The 15,849-nt window shown below is 42.8% G+C and overlaps 1 protein-coding gene across 2 annotated transcripts in view; it reads left to right on the top strand.

Moving 5' to 3' along the window:
- Positions 1-15,849, top strand: part of WDFY2 (WD repeat and FYVE domain containing 2) — a 151,406-nt gene that overhangs the window by 18,945 nt on the left and 116,612 nt on the right. The window contains exons 2-3 of one of the 2 annotated variants that reach the window (XM_077484227.1): positions 11,822-11,889; positions 15,607-15,680. In XM_077484227.1, the coding sequence (XP_077340353.1) occupies positions 11,822-11,889; positions 15,607-15,680 (142 nt within the window). The remainder of the gene's footprint in view (positions 1-11,821; positions 11,890-15,606; positions 15,681-15,849) is intronic. The other variant, XM_077484228.1, reaches the window with a different exon arrangement.

Below are 15,849 nucleotides of genomic sequence, written 5' to 3'. Positions count from 1 at the left end.
CGATGGGGGACACTATTTGATACGTCAGCGGCAGACTCCGGACCCTGCCAGAAAGAAATCTCCCCCACACATGCGCGGGAGTGATATCGCGGCTCCGGCCACTCACAGCGTCGGAGCCATGATACTCGGAAGACACGCCAAGGGAACATGTTGGCTCCCTCCGCGTGGATCGGGCGAGATGTCGGGGCATACTAGCTCATTATGACTTTTCCCTTGCAGGTCTGAAAAAAAAAAAAAAAAAAGTCAGTGGGTTTACTACCGCTTTAAGTCCTAGGCTACCAATAAAACCGTTTGCCGTCATTGTTATACAGTGCCTTGCGAAAGTATTCGGCCCCCTTGAACTTTTCAACCTTTTGCCACATGGCTTCAAACATAAAGGTATAAAATTTAATTTTTTTTCGAAGAATCGCCAACAAGTGGGACACAATTGTGAAGTGGAATGAAATCTATTGGATATTTTAAACTTTTTTAGCAAATAAAAAACTGAAAAGTGGTGCGTGCAAAATTATTCGGCTCCTTTACTTTCAGTGCAGCAAACTCACTCCAGAAGTTCAGCGAGGATCTCTGAATGATCCAATGTTGTCCTAAATGACTGATGGTGATAAATAGAATCCACCTGTGTGTAATCAAGTCTCTGTATAAATGCACCTGCTCTGTTATAGTCTCAGGTTTCTGTTGAAGTTGCATCATGAAGACCAAGGAACACACCAGGCAGGTCCGTAATACTGTTGTGGAGAAGTTTAAAGCCGGATTTGGATACAAAAAGATTTCCCAAGCTTTAAACATCCCAAGGAGCACTCTGCAAGCGATCATTTTGAAATGGAAGGAGTATCAGACCACTGCAAATCTACCAAGACCTGGCCGTCCCTCTAAACTTTCAGCTCAGACAAGGAGAAGACTGATCAGAGATGCAGCCAAGAGGCCCATGATCACTCTGGATGAACTGCAGAGAACTACAGCTGAGGTGGGAGAGTCTGTCCATAGGACAACAATCAGTCGTACACTGCACAAATCTGGCCTTTATGGAAGAGTGGCAAGAAGAAAGCCATTTCTCAAAGATATCCATAAAAAGTCTCGTCTAAAGTTTGCCACAAGCCACCTGGGAGACACACCAAACATGTGGAAGAAGGTGCTCTGGTCAGATGAAACCAAAATCGAACTTTTTGCCCACAATGCAAAACGATATGTTTGGCGTAAAAGCAACACAGCTCATCACCCTCAACACACCATCCCCACTGTCAAACATGGTGGTGGCAGCATCATGGTTTGGGCCTGCTTTTCTTCAGCAGGGACAGGGAAGATGGTTAAAGCGGAGGTCCACCCTAAAATGGACCTCCGCTCATCGGAATCCCCCCCCCCCCCCCTACGGCGCCACAATTGGCACCTTTCAGGGGGGAGGGGGGTGCAGTTACCTGGATAATCCAGGTAACTGCACCCACTTCCGAGATAGCTGTCTGCGGAAAGGGGCGTAGATCTTCCAACAAGACAATGATCCCAAACATACAGCAAAATCTACAAAGGAATGGTTCACAAATAAACGTATCCAGGTGTTAGAATGGCCAAGTCAAAGTCCAGACCTGAATCCAATCGAGAATCTGTGGAAAGAGCTGAAAACTTCTGTTCACAAACGCTCTCCATCCAACCTCACTGAGCTCGAGCTGTTTTGCAAGGAAGAATGGGCAAGAATTTCAGTCTCTAGATGTGGAAAACTGATAGAGACATACCCCAAGCGACTTGCAGCTGTAATCGCAGCAAAAGGTGGCTCTGCGAAGTATTAACACAAGGGGGCCGAATAATTTTGTATGCCCCACTTTTCATTTTTTTATTAGTTAAAAAAGTTTCAAAAATCCAATAGATTTCGTTCCACTTCACAATTGTGTCCCACTTGTTGGTGATTCTTCACAAAAAATTAAAATTTTATATCTTTATGTTTGAAGCCTGAAATGTGGCAAAAGGTTGAAAAGTTCAAGGGGGCCGAATACTTTCGCAAGGCAATGTATATGTGGGTGTCTTTTTTTTTTTTTTTTTTTTTTTTTTTAGTTTCCTGTAAATGTGGCTGCAAAAGAGCTAGATAGGAAATATCCTGGATTAAGAATTATCCCGATCCATAGAGAAGCAGGAAAAATCCCCATGATCCTCCGTGGGGCTGACAGTTTCAGAACATCCAGACTTAAAGCCCAGAAATGTTGTTCTTCAGTTGTGTCGTTCCCATACTACACTTCCTGTGGGATCTGCCTTCTTAGAGAAGAATGATTAGCTGACACAAATTACAGCACTTGCCAGCCAGGTTATGTCTTGGAGGCAAGAGTGACCCAGATTTTGGGCCAATTGTACAATTAACTGTTTCTTGTGTTATTTAGAAAATGCAGGGATTGAACGGGTAATTCAGTCAAATGATGAAGGCTGCCTGGGAGAAGATGGAACAAGCCGTCCAGCTTCTGTTAAAGTGGCTGGAAACATTTGATAGTCGTTAGGAATGACTGCATTCTGTCACAATTGAATATTCATTATTGTTAAACACAAATTCAAAAAAACTTGCTTTCTAGCTGCAGATGTACTGTAGCTGACAAGAAGCTCCCAAGAGTAATGAGGAACCTGGCCAACCGTCGTTTCCTTCTGAGAACAATAACCGGGGGGTGACTGCTATCTCTGCATTTTGCCCATTGGCATCACAGCCAAAGCCTGATCTTGCTAAAATTGGCAGAACCAGAGGACAACAATCTAATGCCTAGCGGCAAACAAAGAAGTCTGATAAAGGTGGTCTTAGGCTGTAAATGAAACGGAGACTACCAGACACCATGGAAATGAAGGTTTTGAAGAAGCACAATGTTGGTGTGAAACGCGTCACCTTTTAACCCATCGGTGTCTTGGTCAAGTCCATTACAGGTTCAATAAATCTGTTGGCTCGGGAAAGGTGTGGAGCCAACAATTATACAAATGAGGTGCGGGCCCTTTTGTTGGCACTTGTGCTAGACACCATTGACATGCATCTTTGTGCTAAAACTGAGCTGGACACTCTTGAGTTGATGTACAAATGAGGCACATGCAACCTTGACATGAGGCTGGGGTAGACACCCTTGTAATGATATACAAATGACATGCATGGGCCCTTGACCTGAGGCTCTTCTAGACCCTCTTGAAAGAGTGATGATACAAATGAGGGACATGGGTCCTTCACCAGAGGCTGTTACGGGAAACCCTTGAAATGACAATGATATAAAAATGGGGGACATGGGCCCACGCAGGCACAGGGAGAACATGCAAACTCTAGGCAGGTAGTGTCGTGGTTGGCATTCGAACCAGCGACCATTTGTACTGCTAGGTGAGAGTGCTACCCACTACACCACTGTGCCGCCAAAAAAAAAAACCTTTTGGTTCAATATTTGACTTACTTGCTTAATGGATACTTTGCACCTTTTGGCCTGGTCGGGAAGGGGATGAAAGGAGGGATTTGGGGTCTTGTAGACCCCAGATCCTTCCAAAAAAAATACCGGACACGTGACTATTGCTTTCACTAGGAATGTAAACATCCCTTGCGATAGCAATAGTCACGTGTCAGGTTTTTTTTTTTTTTTTTTTTTTTTTTTTTTTTTTTTGGAGGGATCTGGGGTCTATAAGACCCCAAATCCCTCCTTTGCACCTTTTTGGCCTGGGCAGGGATGTTTACATTTCTTGTGACAGCAATAAAAGTGAAAAAAAAAGTGTGAAACAGTGTAAGAAAAAAAAAAAAAAAGCGATCTATCCCTCCGTGCTGACGCGTAGAAACGAACGCATACGTAGGTCACGACCGCAAATGTGAAGTATCACCGCGATTGTTAGAGTAGGATCAACAATTCTAGCACTAGACCTCCTCTGTAACTCTAAACTGATAACTATTAAAGCTTCGCCCATGGGGATTTTTAAGTACTGTAGTTTGTCGCCATTCCATGAGTGTGTGCAATTTTAAAGCTTGGCATGTTAGGTTTCTATTCGGTGTCAACATCTTTCACATTTATACAAAAAAAGTTTGAGTAACTTTGCTGTGTTTTTTTATTAATTTTTTTTTTTTTTTTTTTCATGAAAGTGTCATTTTTTTTTTTTCCACCAAAAATTTGAAAGCCCCACTGTGGCTGAATCCTGGCCTGTCTCACCTATACCAGATCCCTGACCCATGCGCATGGACTTGGCACGGGATTAAGCTTATGTCGCATGTCGTGGAGCAGGGCTCTATACTCCCCTTTACCAGCCTGATCTCCGTGTACAATGTGCCTGGCCACTATTCAGATACCTTCAACTGGTCCACGCGTTCACAGCGCAATTCCCAAATTCCTCCTGCAATTTGGCACAATCGAAACTGGAACACACACTCAGGGCCGACTGCGACAGGAAACCTACTTCAGTTTTATACTCCCATCTCATAAATGTGTCGCTGCCGGCTCTTGACAAACTTTGGACCAGGTGGCGGACTGACATCCCCTCACTAGACACAGATGACTGGGATGATGCTTGGGACCTTCCTTTTAACTCCCTGGTCTCTATTAGGGACCGCCTTGTGCAATTTAAAATTGTACACCGGGCCTACTACACCCCGTACAGACTCCATAGGATGAACCCTGCGCACTCTCCGAGCTGTTGGCGGTGTGGGGCCTCCCCTGGGGACTTCTCACACATTTTCTGGCAGTGCCCGAGGGTCCAGCAGTACTGGGAGTCAGTGTTGCATCTAAGCAGAAAGGTCACCATGACTACGGTGCCTTTGGCCATGGAGGTCTGCATACTGGGACTCATCGAGCCCGTGGTGCAGTCCACCGCCAAACGCACGATGACTGGCCTGCTGCTCTTTTATGCTCGTAAGAATATTGCTATGCACTGGAAAAAGGCTGGAAGCGCCTGGTGAATAACAGTCTTCCCCCTTTACAAAGATACTTACCTCCATCGGGGATGTCCAAAGAAGTATGATAAGGTCTGGCATGCTTGGGTAGCTGACCCCGAAACAGCTTAGATGGGGATAGTGACTGTGGCTGCGGGGGGGGAAATGGTACGATTGTTCTGTTATGTTCTATTTCTGCTCCCCTCCCCCCTTCGTGCCCTTAGGAGCTGTCCTTCTCTCTTATGGAACCAGACGGGGGATCGTTTATACTGGCCGAGGGCATTGGGGCCGCCAGCGGAGCACCCTTTTTACTGTGAAATGCTGAAATATTATGTTGCATTGTATATTTCTGTGTCATTGAACGGCTCTTGTATACTGTGAGCACTGTCGTTATAAGTGTTGTTTGTTATGAAACTCTTAATAAACATATTTAAAAAAAAATAATAATAATTTGAAAGGCTGCTGCGCAAATAGTGTGACATAAAATATTGCAATGACCACCATTTTATTCTCTAGGGTCTCTGCTAAAAAATATAAATATAGTCATGTTCTGTTTGGAGGTTCTACGTAATTTTCTAGCAAAAAATAATTTTTTCTTCTTGTAAGCAATAGTGTCAGAAAAAGGCCTGGTCTTGAAGTGTTTAATCTGAATTTGGTCTTGTTGCAGACAAGTCCTTGATTGTGTGAAGTTTCTGTGTTGGGAACTTATGTATTTCTATGTGGAACATTCTGTTGTCCTGTGAAATGATGGCATTCCCTGTGTTGGCTACACGCCTGATGTTCTCCGATCTATGGCAGATCTTTTTTATTTACTTCTGTGGTTCTATATAGAATATGCGGATGTCGCACAAAGGCATTCCACTGTGTGTGTTATGTTTTTTTCTACAATACTGGGAATATAGAGCATTCAGTCCCTTCTCAACCATAACCCTTATGCTGCGTACACACGATCGGAATTCTGGCCAGAAAAAGACAGATGAGGGCTTTTCATCGGAAAATGCGACCGTGTGTATGCTCCATCGGAATTTAGCAGTCCGAATTTCCGCCAGCCAAAAATCGATAGCATGTTCTCAATTTTCCAGATGGAAAAACTTTCTAGCGGTAATTCCGATCGCGTGTATGCAATTCCGACATGCCAAAAACCACAAATGCTCAGATTCAACTACGAGACAGAAGCTATTGGCTACTGGCTATTTAACTTCCTTTTGCTAGTCACGTCGTACGTGTTGTACGTCACCGCGTTATAAACAAACGGAATTTGATGTGCCCGTGTGTAGGCAAGACAGCTTGAGCCGAATTCCGTCGGGAAAACCATCAGAGCTTTTTCCCGTCGAATTCCGATCATGTGTACGCGGCATTATTGTGTACTGTCTCCTTAGGCTGGATTCACACCTATGCATTTTTAGTGCTTTTTGCATTTTGCAGATTTGCACTACAGTACATTTAACATGGTTTCCTATGGAACACGTTCTGTAGTGCAAATCTGCAAAATGGAAAAATCACTAAAAATGCATAGGTGTGAATCCAGCCTTGGGTTCCACTCCATAGAAGCCATGGTTTCCATACACTGCACTGATGATGGCCAAAAAGCCTGAAACAGCACAGCTGTATGCAGTTTGGAAGCCATGGCTCTATTATGATGGGCTAAACTTTGTTCTATACACCAGTAGGATGATTTCCATGGCTCTGCCCACTGTCCTGAAATGAGGGATAATTCATATATTTTTGGGATATATGAAGACCTGATGTCCCAAAAAGGCTTTACTGAGCTGAGCACTGATTTGATTCCAGGGCTTGTTGATTTCTTTAGTATCCTGTACACCCACCGGACACTTTATCAGGTACACAGTGCTAGTACCGGGTTGGACCCACTTTTGCCTTCAGAACTTCCTTCATTGTCCATGGCATAGATTCAACAAGGTGTTGGAAACGTTCCTCAGAGATTTTGGTTCGTGTTGACATGATCGCATCACGCAGTTGCTGCAGATTTGTTGACTCCCTTGGAGGACCGGAGCGACATCAAACGTCACTTCCGCCCTCTGGCCTTTTAAAGGGACAATTTGTTTTTGTTTTTTTAACTGAAAAAAAAAAATACTTACCCTAAATGTAAATATGAGATCTGAGATGGTTTTTTAATAGGAGATCTGACAAAGTGGTTGTAAACCCTTACAAACCACTTTGACCTACAGGTAAGCCTAGATTAAGGCTTACCTGTAGGTCCAAGAAATATCTCCCAAACCTATATGGTTTAGGAGATATTTGCCCTAAGACGGGCACCGCTATCTACGGCGCATGCGCCGTAGACCGCGGCGCACTGAGCGGGGCATCGTCGATGACGGCAATTCCGCGAGTCTCGGCTCCCGTGCGCATGCGCGGGAGTGACGTCATCGCTGCTCCGGCGAATCACAGCGCTGGAGCAGCGAGACCCACGGAGACCCACCAAGAAGATGGACGCTCGGAACTACAGGGGACAGCGGTGACTTCGATGGCTCCTGTGTCAGGTAAGTGACACATAATGGACTACTATGCGATGCATAGTAGTCCATTATGCTTTGCCTTTACAGGGAATGAAAGAGGAAGTAAACACATCAGGGTTTACTTCCTCTTTAAAGAGGCCCTGTTTTTTTTCTATTACAGTAAATGTTTACATTCCTTGTAATAGGAATAAAAGTGATCCAAAATGTTATTTTTTAAAAGGGACAGTGTAAAAAAAAAAAAAAAATCTTTCTCTCTCTATATCTATATCTCCCACATATGTAAACGGTGTTCAACCAAAACGTGAGAACGTTTAAAGCAAGGGCAATAATTCTAGCCCAAGACCTCCTCTAAGGGCCGGTTCACACAGGGGGCGATGCGAGGCGACACCGGCTTGCCTCGCCGCGACCTCAGCGGCGATTTGCAAATGACTTCTGTATAGAAGTCAATGCAAGTCGCCCCGAGGTCGCCCAAAAGTAGTACAGGAACCTTTTTTCTGAGTCGGAGCGACTCGAGTCTCTCCTCTCAGAACGGTTCCATTGTACAGAACGGGGGCGACTTGTCAGATCGCGGCGAGGCAAGTCGTGTCGCCTCGCATCGCCCCCAGTGTGAACCGGCCCTAACTTAAAACTGGTAACCTGAAGACATTTTTACATGTCGCTTATAGAGATTTTTAAGTGTCATAGTTTGTCGCCATTCCACAAGCGGGCGCAATTTTGAAGCATTACATGTTGGGTATCAATTTACTAGGCGTAACATTATCTTTCACATCATAGAAAACAATTGGGCTAGCTTTAGGGTCCTTTCACATGGGGCGGATCAGTTCTGATCCGCCCCGTGGTTATCCGTTTGCTCAGCGGGGATCACTCCGCCGATCCCCGCTGAGCAGGGAGATGACAGCTCCGTCTCTGCACACTGCGCAGGGACGGACCTGTCACAGCGCCACTCTCCCCTATGGGAGATCGGATGACGACGGACCGCAGTGCCCGTCGTCACCCGATCCGATCCGCAGATGGATGGAAAAAATAGCTTTTTCCTCCGTTACACTTTTTCGGATCGGAGCGGGTCGGATGTCAGCGGACATGTCACCGCTGACATCCGACGCTCCATAGAGCTCTATGGAGCACCCGTTCAGGTCCGCCTGAAAAACTGACAGGCGGGCCTGAACGGGACGTCAGTGTGAAAGAGGCCATAGTGTTTTACTTACTTTTTTGAATTCTGAAAATGCTTTGTAAGACAAATACGGTATGACATAAAGTATTGCAATAATCTCCATTTTTTTTTTATTCTCTGGGGTGTCAAAAAAGAATATATGTGTGTATGTATATATGTATATATGTATATATATATATATATATATATATATATATATATATATATATATATATATATATATATATATATATATATATATATATATATATATATATAATTAATCTCTATATCACACACACGTTTTTAGGGGTTCTAAGTAATTTATCTAGCAAAAAAAAATGATTTTAACTTGTAAACAACAAGTGTCAGAAATAGGCTTGATCCTTTTAGTGGTTAAAGTTCATATGTGTGTAAAGGCAGGCGTCTCAATACTTCTGGTAATATAGGGTATATATAAATGTGTAATAGTCACTTGCTCAAAAACCTTGTGTAGCTTCGCTGTTTAGCATGGCAGATTACAAAGTTTTTCTACTGAGTGTACCTGTTTTGTCTAGTGATTAGTATACATTGTGTTACCAGCAAATGATCAGAAGTCAGGTAGTACTTCCCAAGTCTTCCTACTCATAGATAACTTGTTACCGTGTTTCCCTGAAAATAAGTCCGGGTCTTATATTATTTTTGGTAGGGCTTATTTTCGGGGTAGGTCTTGCCATGTAATGTGCTGTCTTTTCTCTCCTTGCCTGATAGGAATTCCCAGTGTGAATTGAGTTAAAATGCTTGTAAAATCCTCTCTATTACATTAGTATATAATGAACAACGTGTGTGTTTCTGTAATATAATTGTGCCAAATACCTTTGTTATAGTGCTCCTCTGACCTGCTAGAGCTCTCTCCCCCGCAATTATATTACAGAAACGCACACATTTTACAATATATACTACTGTAATAGAGTGGATTATAGGATATTACAAGCATTTATAAACTAGGGATTATTTTCAGGGTAGGGGTTATATTGCAGCTCGGCTGAAAAATAAAGCTAGGTCTTATTTTCGGGGAAACGCGGTACATGCCAGATGTTGGATTTCTGAAGGAATCTTCTGAATAATTTCTCTCCGGTTTGTTAGCCATGAGCTGAATGAGGACTACAGCTATAGATTTGGTTTGTTCTCACAGGCCTATTCTGATCCAATCGCTTCCGTACAAGACTGAAGTTCAGGAGTTCTGGCTTCTCGTGTTGCACACTTGTTCTGAGGAATTGTCTCAAAATATTGAGGCTGCCAGGGACGTAGTATTTTCAGAACAGAATCATTAGAATTGTCCCTGCTGAACTGGCCAGGTTTTGATCTATCTATGGCTAGCTTAAGTAGAGTATATTCTTCTGTATAATCAGGTAACCAGCTTCAATCCAGGAGTGTCTCCCTGGTAGGGATTATAGTTTGTAAGCTTCTTTGGTGGCAGAGACAGAGTACTGTGTAAGCGGTTGCAAGATTTGTCAGTTTTATAGGAACTAGCACAAGTGTGCTTGTTTTCATTTCACTTTGGCTGGCCATAGAGGATTCGAGCCATGTATGACAGGCTGAAAATATATTAATAATAATAATAATAATAAAAAAAAAAATATATATATACACATATATATTATAATAATTTTTTTTTTATATTTTTACCAGGACCGACACTGTACCAGTCCTGAGGTGCTGCGGGCAGGAGTTTTTTTAGGCGAGGCCACGGCTTTGCCCTAGTCCACGAGGCCGGATGCCACAAACTAGGCTGAAGCTGTGGCCTCACCTAAACTCCTGCCTGTAGATCCCCAGGACCAGCGTGGTGTCCATCAAAAAAAATAAATAAATGTGAATCGAGATATATATATATATATATATATATATATATATATATATATATATATATATATATATATATATATATATATATATATATATATATATATATATATATATATATATATATATATATATATATATATATATATATATTATAATATTATTGCATTTGAGCCTACAATGCATTGCTGCTACAACCAGTGGATTGCAGGTGAAATTCCCTGGCTTCTGCTGCAGATTATTCATTCAGTCCCAAGTGCAGGGGTCAGGGGTATGCAGCTCGGCACAGCAGTAGTAGGATTACAGAGATGGGGAAATTATTATTGCTAGGGAAGAAAACCGGGAAAGATCCATTATTTCCAACCTAGAATGTTTTCTTTGCCGTTCTCCCAGAGTGACTTGTTCACCATAAGATTGCCCCATGAATACCTTGAAATAATTTGTGCCATTTGCCACTCTTGCTGTATCACTTTGTCCCCCCCCCCCCCCCCAAGGTCCTTATTCTCAAGCGCAGAGATGGGTAACCTTGGCACTCCAGCTGTTTAGCTACAAGTAGGGCCGAAACAACGAATCAATTAATAAAATACTAATTGATTATGAAATTAATCGATTACTATTTTCATAATCGATTAATCGGCCACTAACATAATGGGGTTAAAAAAATAACAAAAATTAGCCCTTTATAGTACAAAAAGAGCAAATCGCTACTGTAAATATTACTTTCACTGTCCCATAGTAAAAAATTAACCCCTTACAGTAGCGATTATTTTCTCTTTTTGTACTAATTTTAGTTTTTTTTAACCCCATTTTGTTACTAAACATCTCAGGCCTGGGTCACACCTCTGTGTGTTTTTTTTTTTTTTGGTGCTTTTTACAGAAACACACTACAGTTCATTTACATGGTTTCCTATGGGACTAGTTCACATCTATTATTTTTTTCAGCTGCTGTGTATTTGGAAAAGACAAGGTCGTTTTTTTTTTAAACGCGAAACAGTGCTATTTTGTTTTTTTGGTTCAATATACTTCAATGGAGAAGCTGCAGAAAAGCATGTAATGCGTTTTGCGGCAATTCGTGTTTTTTAATCTGCCCAACAACAAATTGGCCAAAAAAAGTAAAAATGCAAATCGCAGCAAAATTACTTTATTTTTTTATTTTTATTATTTTAAGGTTATTAACCGATTAATCGAAACAATAATCGGTCAACTAATCGATTATGAAAATAATCGTTAGTTGCAGCCCTAGCTACAAGTCTCAGGAGGCATTGGAAGACTGACAACCACAGGCATGACTCGCAGAGGAAGGATGAGAGTTGTAGTTTCACTGCAGCTGGAATACGGAAGTTGGATTAGTAGAATGCCACCTTGCCCTAGTGCACAAAATGGCTGATGGGGCTCAAGTGACACCTAATGGAATTTCAAACTGTTCTGCTCTGACACGTCCCTATGTAGCTGTAATTGTACCTCACTACCTGTATCCTTGTGTCTCACCAATGTTATTTTTTTCAGGACAGTGCGTGTTTGGATAAAGAGAGACAGTGGTCAGTTCTGGCCTAGTATATATCATGCAATGCCAGGTAAGTTGTTTGGCACAGATGACCTTGATAAACCCATTTCACAGGACTCCTTTCCTCCAGATGTGTTTTACAGCACAATCCTCAACATTGGAAATACATTGTCTTCAGTAGACTGTATTTCAGCATATGCTTGTGTTGCAGTGCTTTGGAAAGAAGTGCTACACGCTGCATTAGAGTGCACAGTTAACCAATCAAGTTAAAGTGATATTAAAGCTTTTTTTTTTTTTTTTTATATATAACAAACATGTCATACTTACCTACCCTGTGTAGTGGTTTTGCACACAACAGCCCAGATCCTCCTATTCTTGGATCTGTCACCGGCACTCCTGGCTCCTGCCGAGTGCCCCCACCGCAAACGGCTGCTTTGTGTGCCAATTCAGATATTGAGGCTCAGCCTCGCCCTCTCTCTCCACGTTGGCTCACTGACTTTGGCAGGACTCAATGGCCGCCACAGGCTAAGCTTTTATGCAACATCGTTGGATCGAGATGGGGCTCAGGTAAGTATGAGGGGGGAGCTACACACTGAAGGGTTTTTATCTTCATGCATAGAATGCATTAAGATAAAAAAACTTCTGTCTTTAGAACCACTTTTTTTTTTCTTTGTAAAAACTCAATTTACGCTAACGCTTTCTAGTGGGAACGCGCTCTATAATTATTTTTGGACTGCTGTCGTAAACCAATTTTATTTTCTGTTGCTCCATGCCTTGATTTTGTGTGTGCATAATTTAAGAATACATGTAAATTGTAAAGGGGGTTGCCCATAACAACTAGCAAACGGAATCGGGTAACTGCCGGGTGTAATGACCGTTCTATACTATATAATTTCTACTATAAGTTTGCATACTTTTCTGAAGTCCAAAAGAACCTCTCCTTGATCCTTCACCAGCTACATCACACCACCAGCACACAGACTGGTCCTTCCCCAGTGAGATCCCACCACCAAAATACACACATTTGGGTCAATTCACTAAGCTTTACCGCAGGGCTCGACAAATCCGGACGCCAGGTATAATTGGTGACCTAGCGCAGCACGGCTGGGGGGTTATCCTGTCTCCGTGCACATAACCCCCCCCGGCGTGAGTTGCTGGGGGGTCTCCCATATCTTATGGAGTCTCAGGATCACATTTCCCCCACTGACCCCTCTCATGGAGACACCCTTGGAACCCCAGCTCCCCATTAATGCACTGATGGCGGTCCTACAGTCCTTGGTTCACGGTTGGATGTGGTGTGTGGGCAAAGGTCTTGCAGGAAGCGTCCTCCGCCTTCTCCTGCTCAGTCTGTCTCACCGGAGTCTGGTGCCGCTGCGGACGTGACCTGTCCAGTGGAACTTGATACCACGCTCCCTGATCCATCCGATAGTGAGGATGACTCCTCTACAGTCTTAGCAGCGAATGAGGAAATGCTGGTGGATGCACTTGTTACTGCAGTGCGTGTGACTTTAAAAATGGAGGTTGTGGCTAATGTGGCCACAGACGTGGCTGTCCCTTTTGGTACACACAAGGCGCCTCATTCAAGTAAGGTGTTTACTTATCTTCCCTATTTTGACAAATTTGTTTATAAGGTGTGGGGGCAACCAAAGCAACCTTTTGTGATCCCCAAATGTTTTGCAGTACGTTAACCTTTTGAGGAATCCCTTTTTTTTTTTTTTTTTTTTTTTTTTTTTTTAAAGTGGATCCTCCTGTTTCCAGGTTGAATAAAGCAACTATAATCCCAGTGGAGGATTCCCCATCCTTTAAAGACTCGGCTGATAGGAAAGTGGAGTCTGTGGCACGCTGCATGTTTACTATGACAGATATGACAGTGTGACCGCTCCTGCCTTTGGCCCTGGTGTCTGACCCTAACTGAATGGGCCAAGCTTTTGCGCCAGGTTCTGGTAACGGGTGCATCCGAGCTACTACCTCCTGTGCAATGCCTGGTGAGCCTCAAGAACACAGCACTCAGCCTGTGAAGTCTCTGTACACCTCCATATAGTCCATGCAAAAAAAGGAGAAAGGCTAGTGCCATGGAAGTCGGCTAAAACAGCATTTTATTATTGCATCCGAACAACAGTCAAAAAATACAATGCGTTTCAGCCATTAGGCCTTGATCATGGCTGAGCCATGATCAAGGCCTGACAGCCAAAAACGTGTTGGCTTTCTTTTTGACTGTTTGCATTCAATAATAAAACAATGTTTTATCTGACTTCGCACCAGCCTGTTTCTCATCTGTCATTTGGCCAGTAACACACTTCCTGTGCTAGTGTCTCCACTCTGGATGAAGGAGCACAGGGGGCGCCTTTTGGACAGCAGCATTGTTAATTTTGGGTGAGTGGGGTGTTAGATTAGCTAGCATATTTAGATATACTATACAAATTGAAGCCAACCTCCAGCTAACACTTTTTTTATTAGCAGTTACAGCAACCGTTTTTCATTGTAAGCACCCCTGTCACTGGTAAATGTTTTTTCTCATCCCTTTACTTGCGAAATCTGCAGGACAGTTTGCTCTGTTGAAAAATAAGACTTTCTGGCCAGATCACCAGGTAAAAATAAAAGCCTAAAAAAGAATAAATGAAAAAATGAATACAACCAATCGCATACAAGACTTGGTAATCTGTAGTATAATTAAAGTTTGCTTTTGGGTTCAATACTGCTTTACCCCTTAGTCCCTAGCTTATAAGCGTTAACCCTCAGTGACCTGTGCACGGTGTATGTGCTTACAAGAGCGTTGGCATCAGTGCATCAATAGAGCTTTCTTTTGGTGGTGTTTAATCACCAAGGGATTTTTTATTTTTTGAAAGAAGACTGAAAAAAAAATAAAAAAAAAAGATTATATCTGTTATAAGATTTTGCAAGCAATTTTTTCTCTTTCACTGATGGGGCGGCACTGATAATCAGCACTGATCATCAGTGCACTAATAATCAGTGCCCCGATACCAGTGTAAATGTCCCCTGTCAGAATTGCCAGTTTCTGGCTCTCTTCACGCTGTGACAGTGCGTGAGGAAAGGAATGCCGAAAACCAGCATGATTGGACACAGCTGATCAAATGGTAAAGGGCCGCTGTGATTGGTCCTTTACCATGATCACAGTGCGCTGGTTTCGATTATGGGAGGACGTCCATAAACACCCTCTCAGAACTAGATGACCGTGCTGTAGCTGTCTTTTGGCTATAGCGCGGTCGGGAACTGGTTAAAGTAGTATTAAACCCTCAGTGTTTTTCGCTTAATGAGCACACAATACAATGCATTCCCCAGTAAACTATTTGGTAATACTCTTACACAGCTTCCAATGTCCTGTTCTCTCAGTGCTGCTTCTTTGAACTTCTGGTCTTCATAGGAGTTATCAGTGGACAGCGCAGTCTTGGACCAGTTGGCTTGGGGGAAGAAAGTTGCATTTGAGTGCCTTGTATCCTAGGCTAGAGGGTTGTGTGTTTCTATTGATGCACACAGTATAGGCAGACACAACTCCATGTAGGAGACACCCTGAAACGGGAAACCTAGTGCAGTGATCATGGCACCAGCTGAAACTGGAACATAGGCAAGGATTAAAAGATAAAGACAGAAACTGTATACTTCGTAAGTGATTACATCAGCCGCTAAAAGTGATTCAAATTACTTTAACCCGTCTGCCCTTGTTGACATGTAGTGTAAGAGGCACACTTTCATAGTAAGAAACCTATGCCACCAGTGTTTATTACAACCTCTTCAATGCTAATGGCACTTTGTGTTTTATATTTTTCAGCTCCATGTTCTTGTATGTCTTTTAATCCAGAAACCCGGAGGCTGTCCATAGGCCTGGACAATGGTACTATCTCAGTAAGTACAAAGTATATCCACCTACTCTGTTACGTCACCTGCATTTATATTTAACACTATTAGTTGCTGTTTTATAGAACAGTGTTAAGACATCCGGAGATGTTAGTCTTTGTACTTATTGCACACTTTTCTGTATCGTTCATTGACGGACACAGCAGCTCTTCTTGAC

This window comes from Lithobates pipiens, unplaced genomic scaffold (genome assembly GCF_037356315.1).
Source record: "Lithobates pipiens isolate NorthernLeopardFrog02 unplaced genomic scaffold, aLitPip1_a1.2 Scaffold_16, whole genome shotgun sequence".
NCBI classification, from domain to species: domain Eukaryota; kingdom Metazoa; phylum Chordata; class Amphibia; order Anura; family Ranidae; genus Lithobates; species Lithobates pipiens.
The sequence above is the reverse complement of the archived record's forward strand: the minus strand, read 5'-3'. Positions and strand labels throughout refer to the sequence as shown.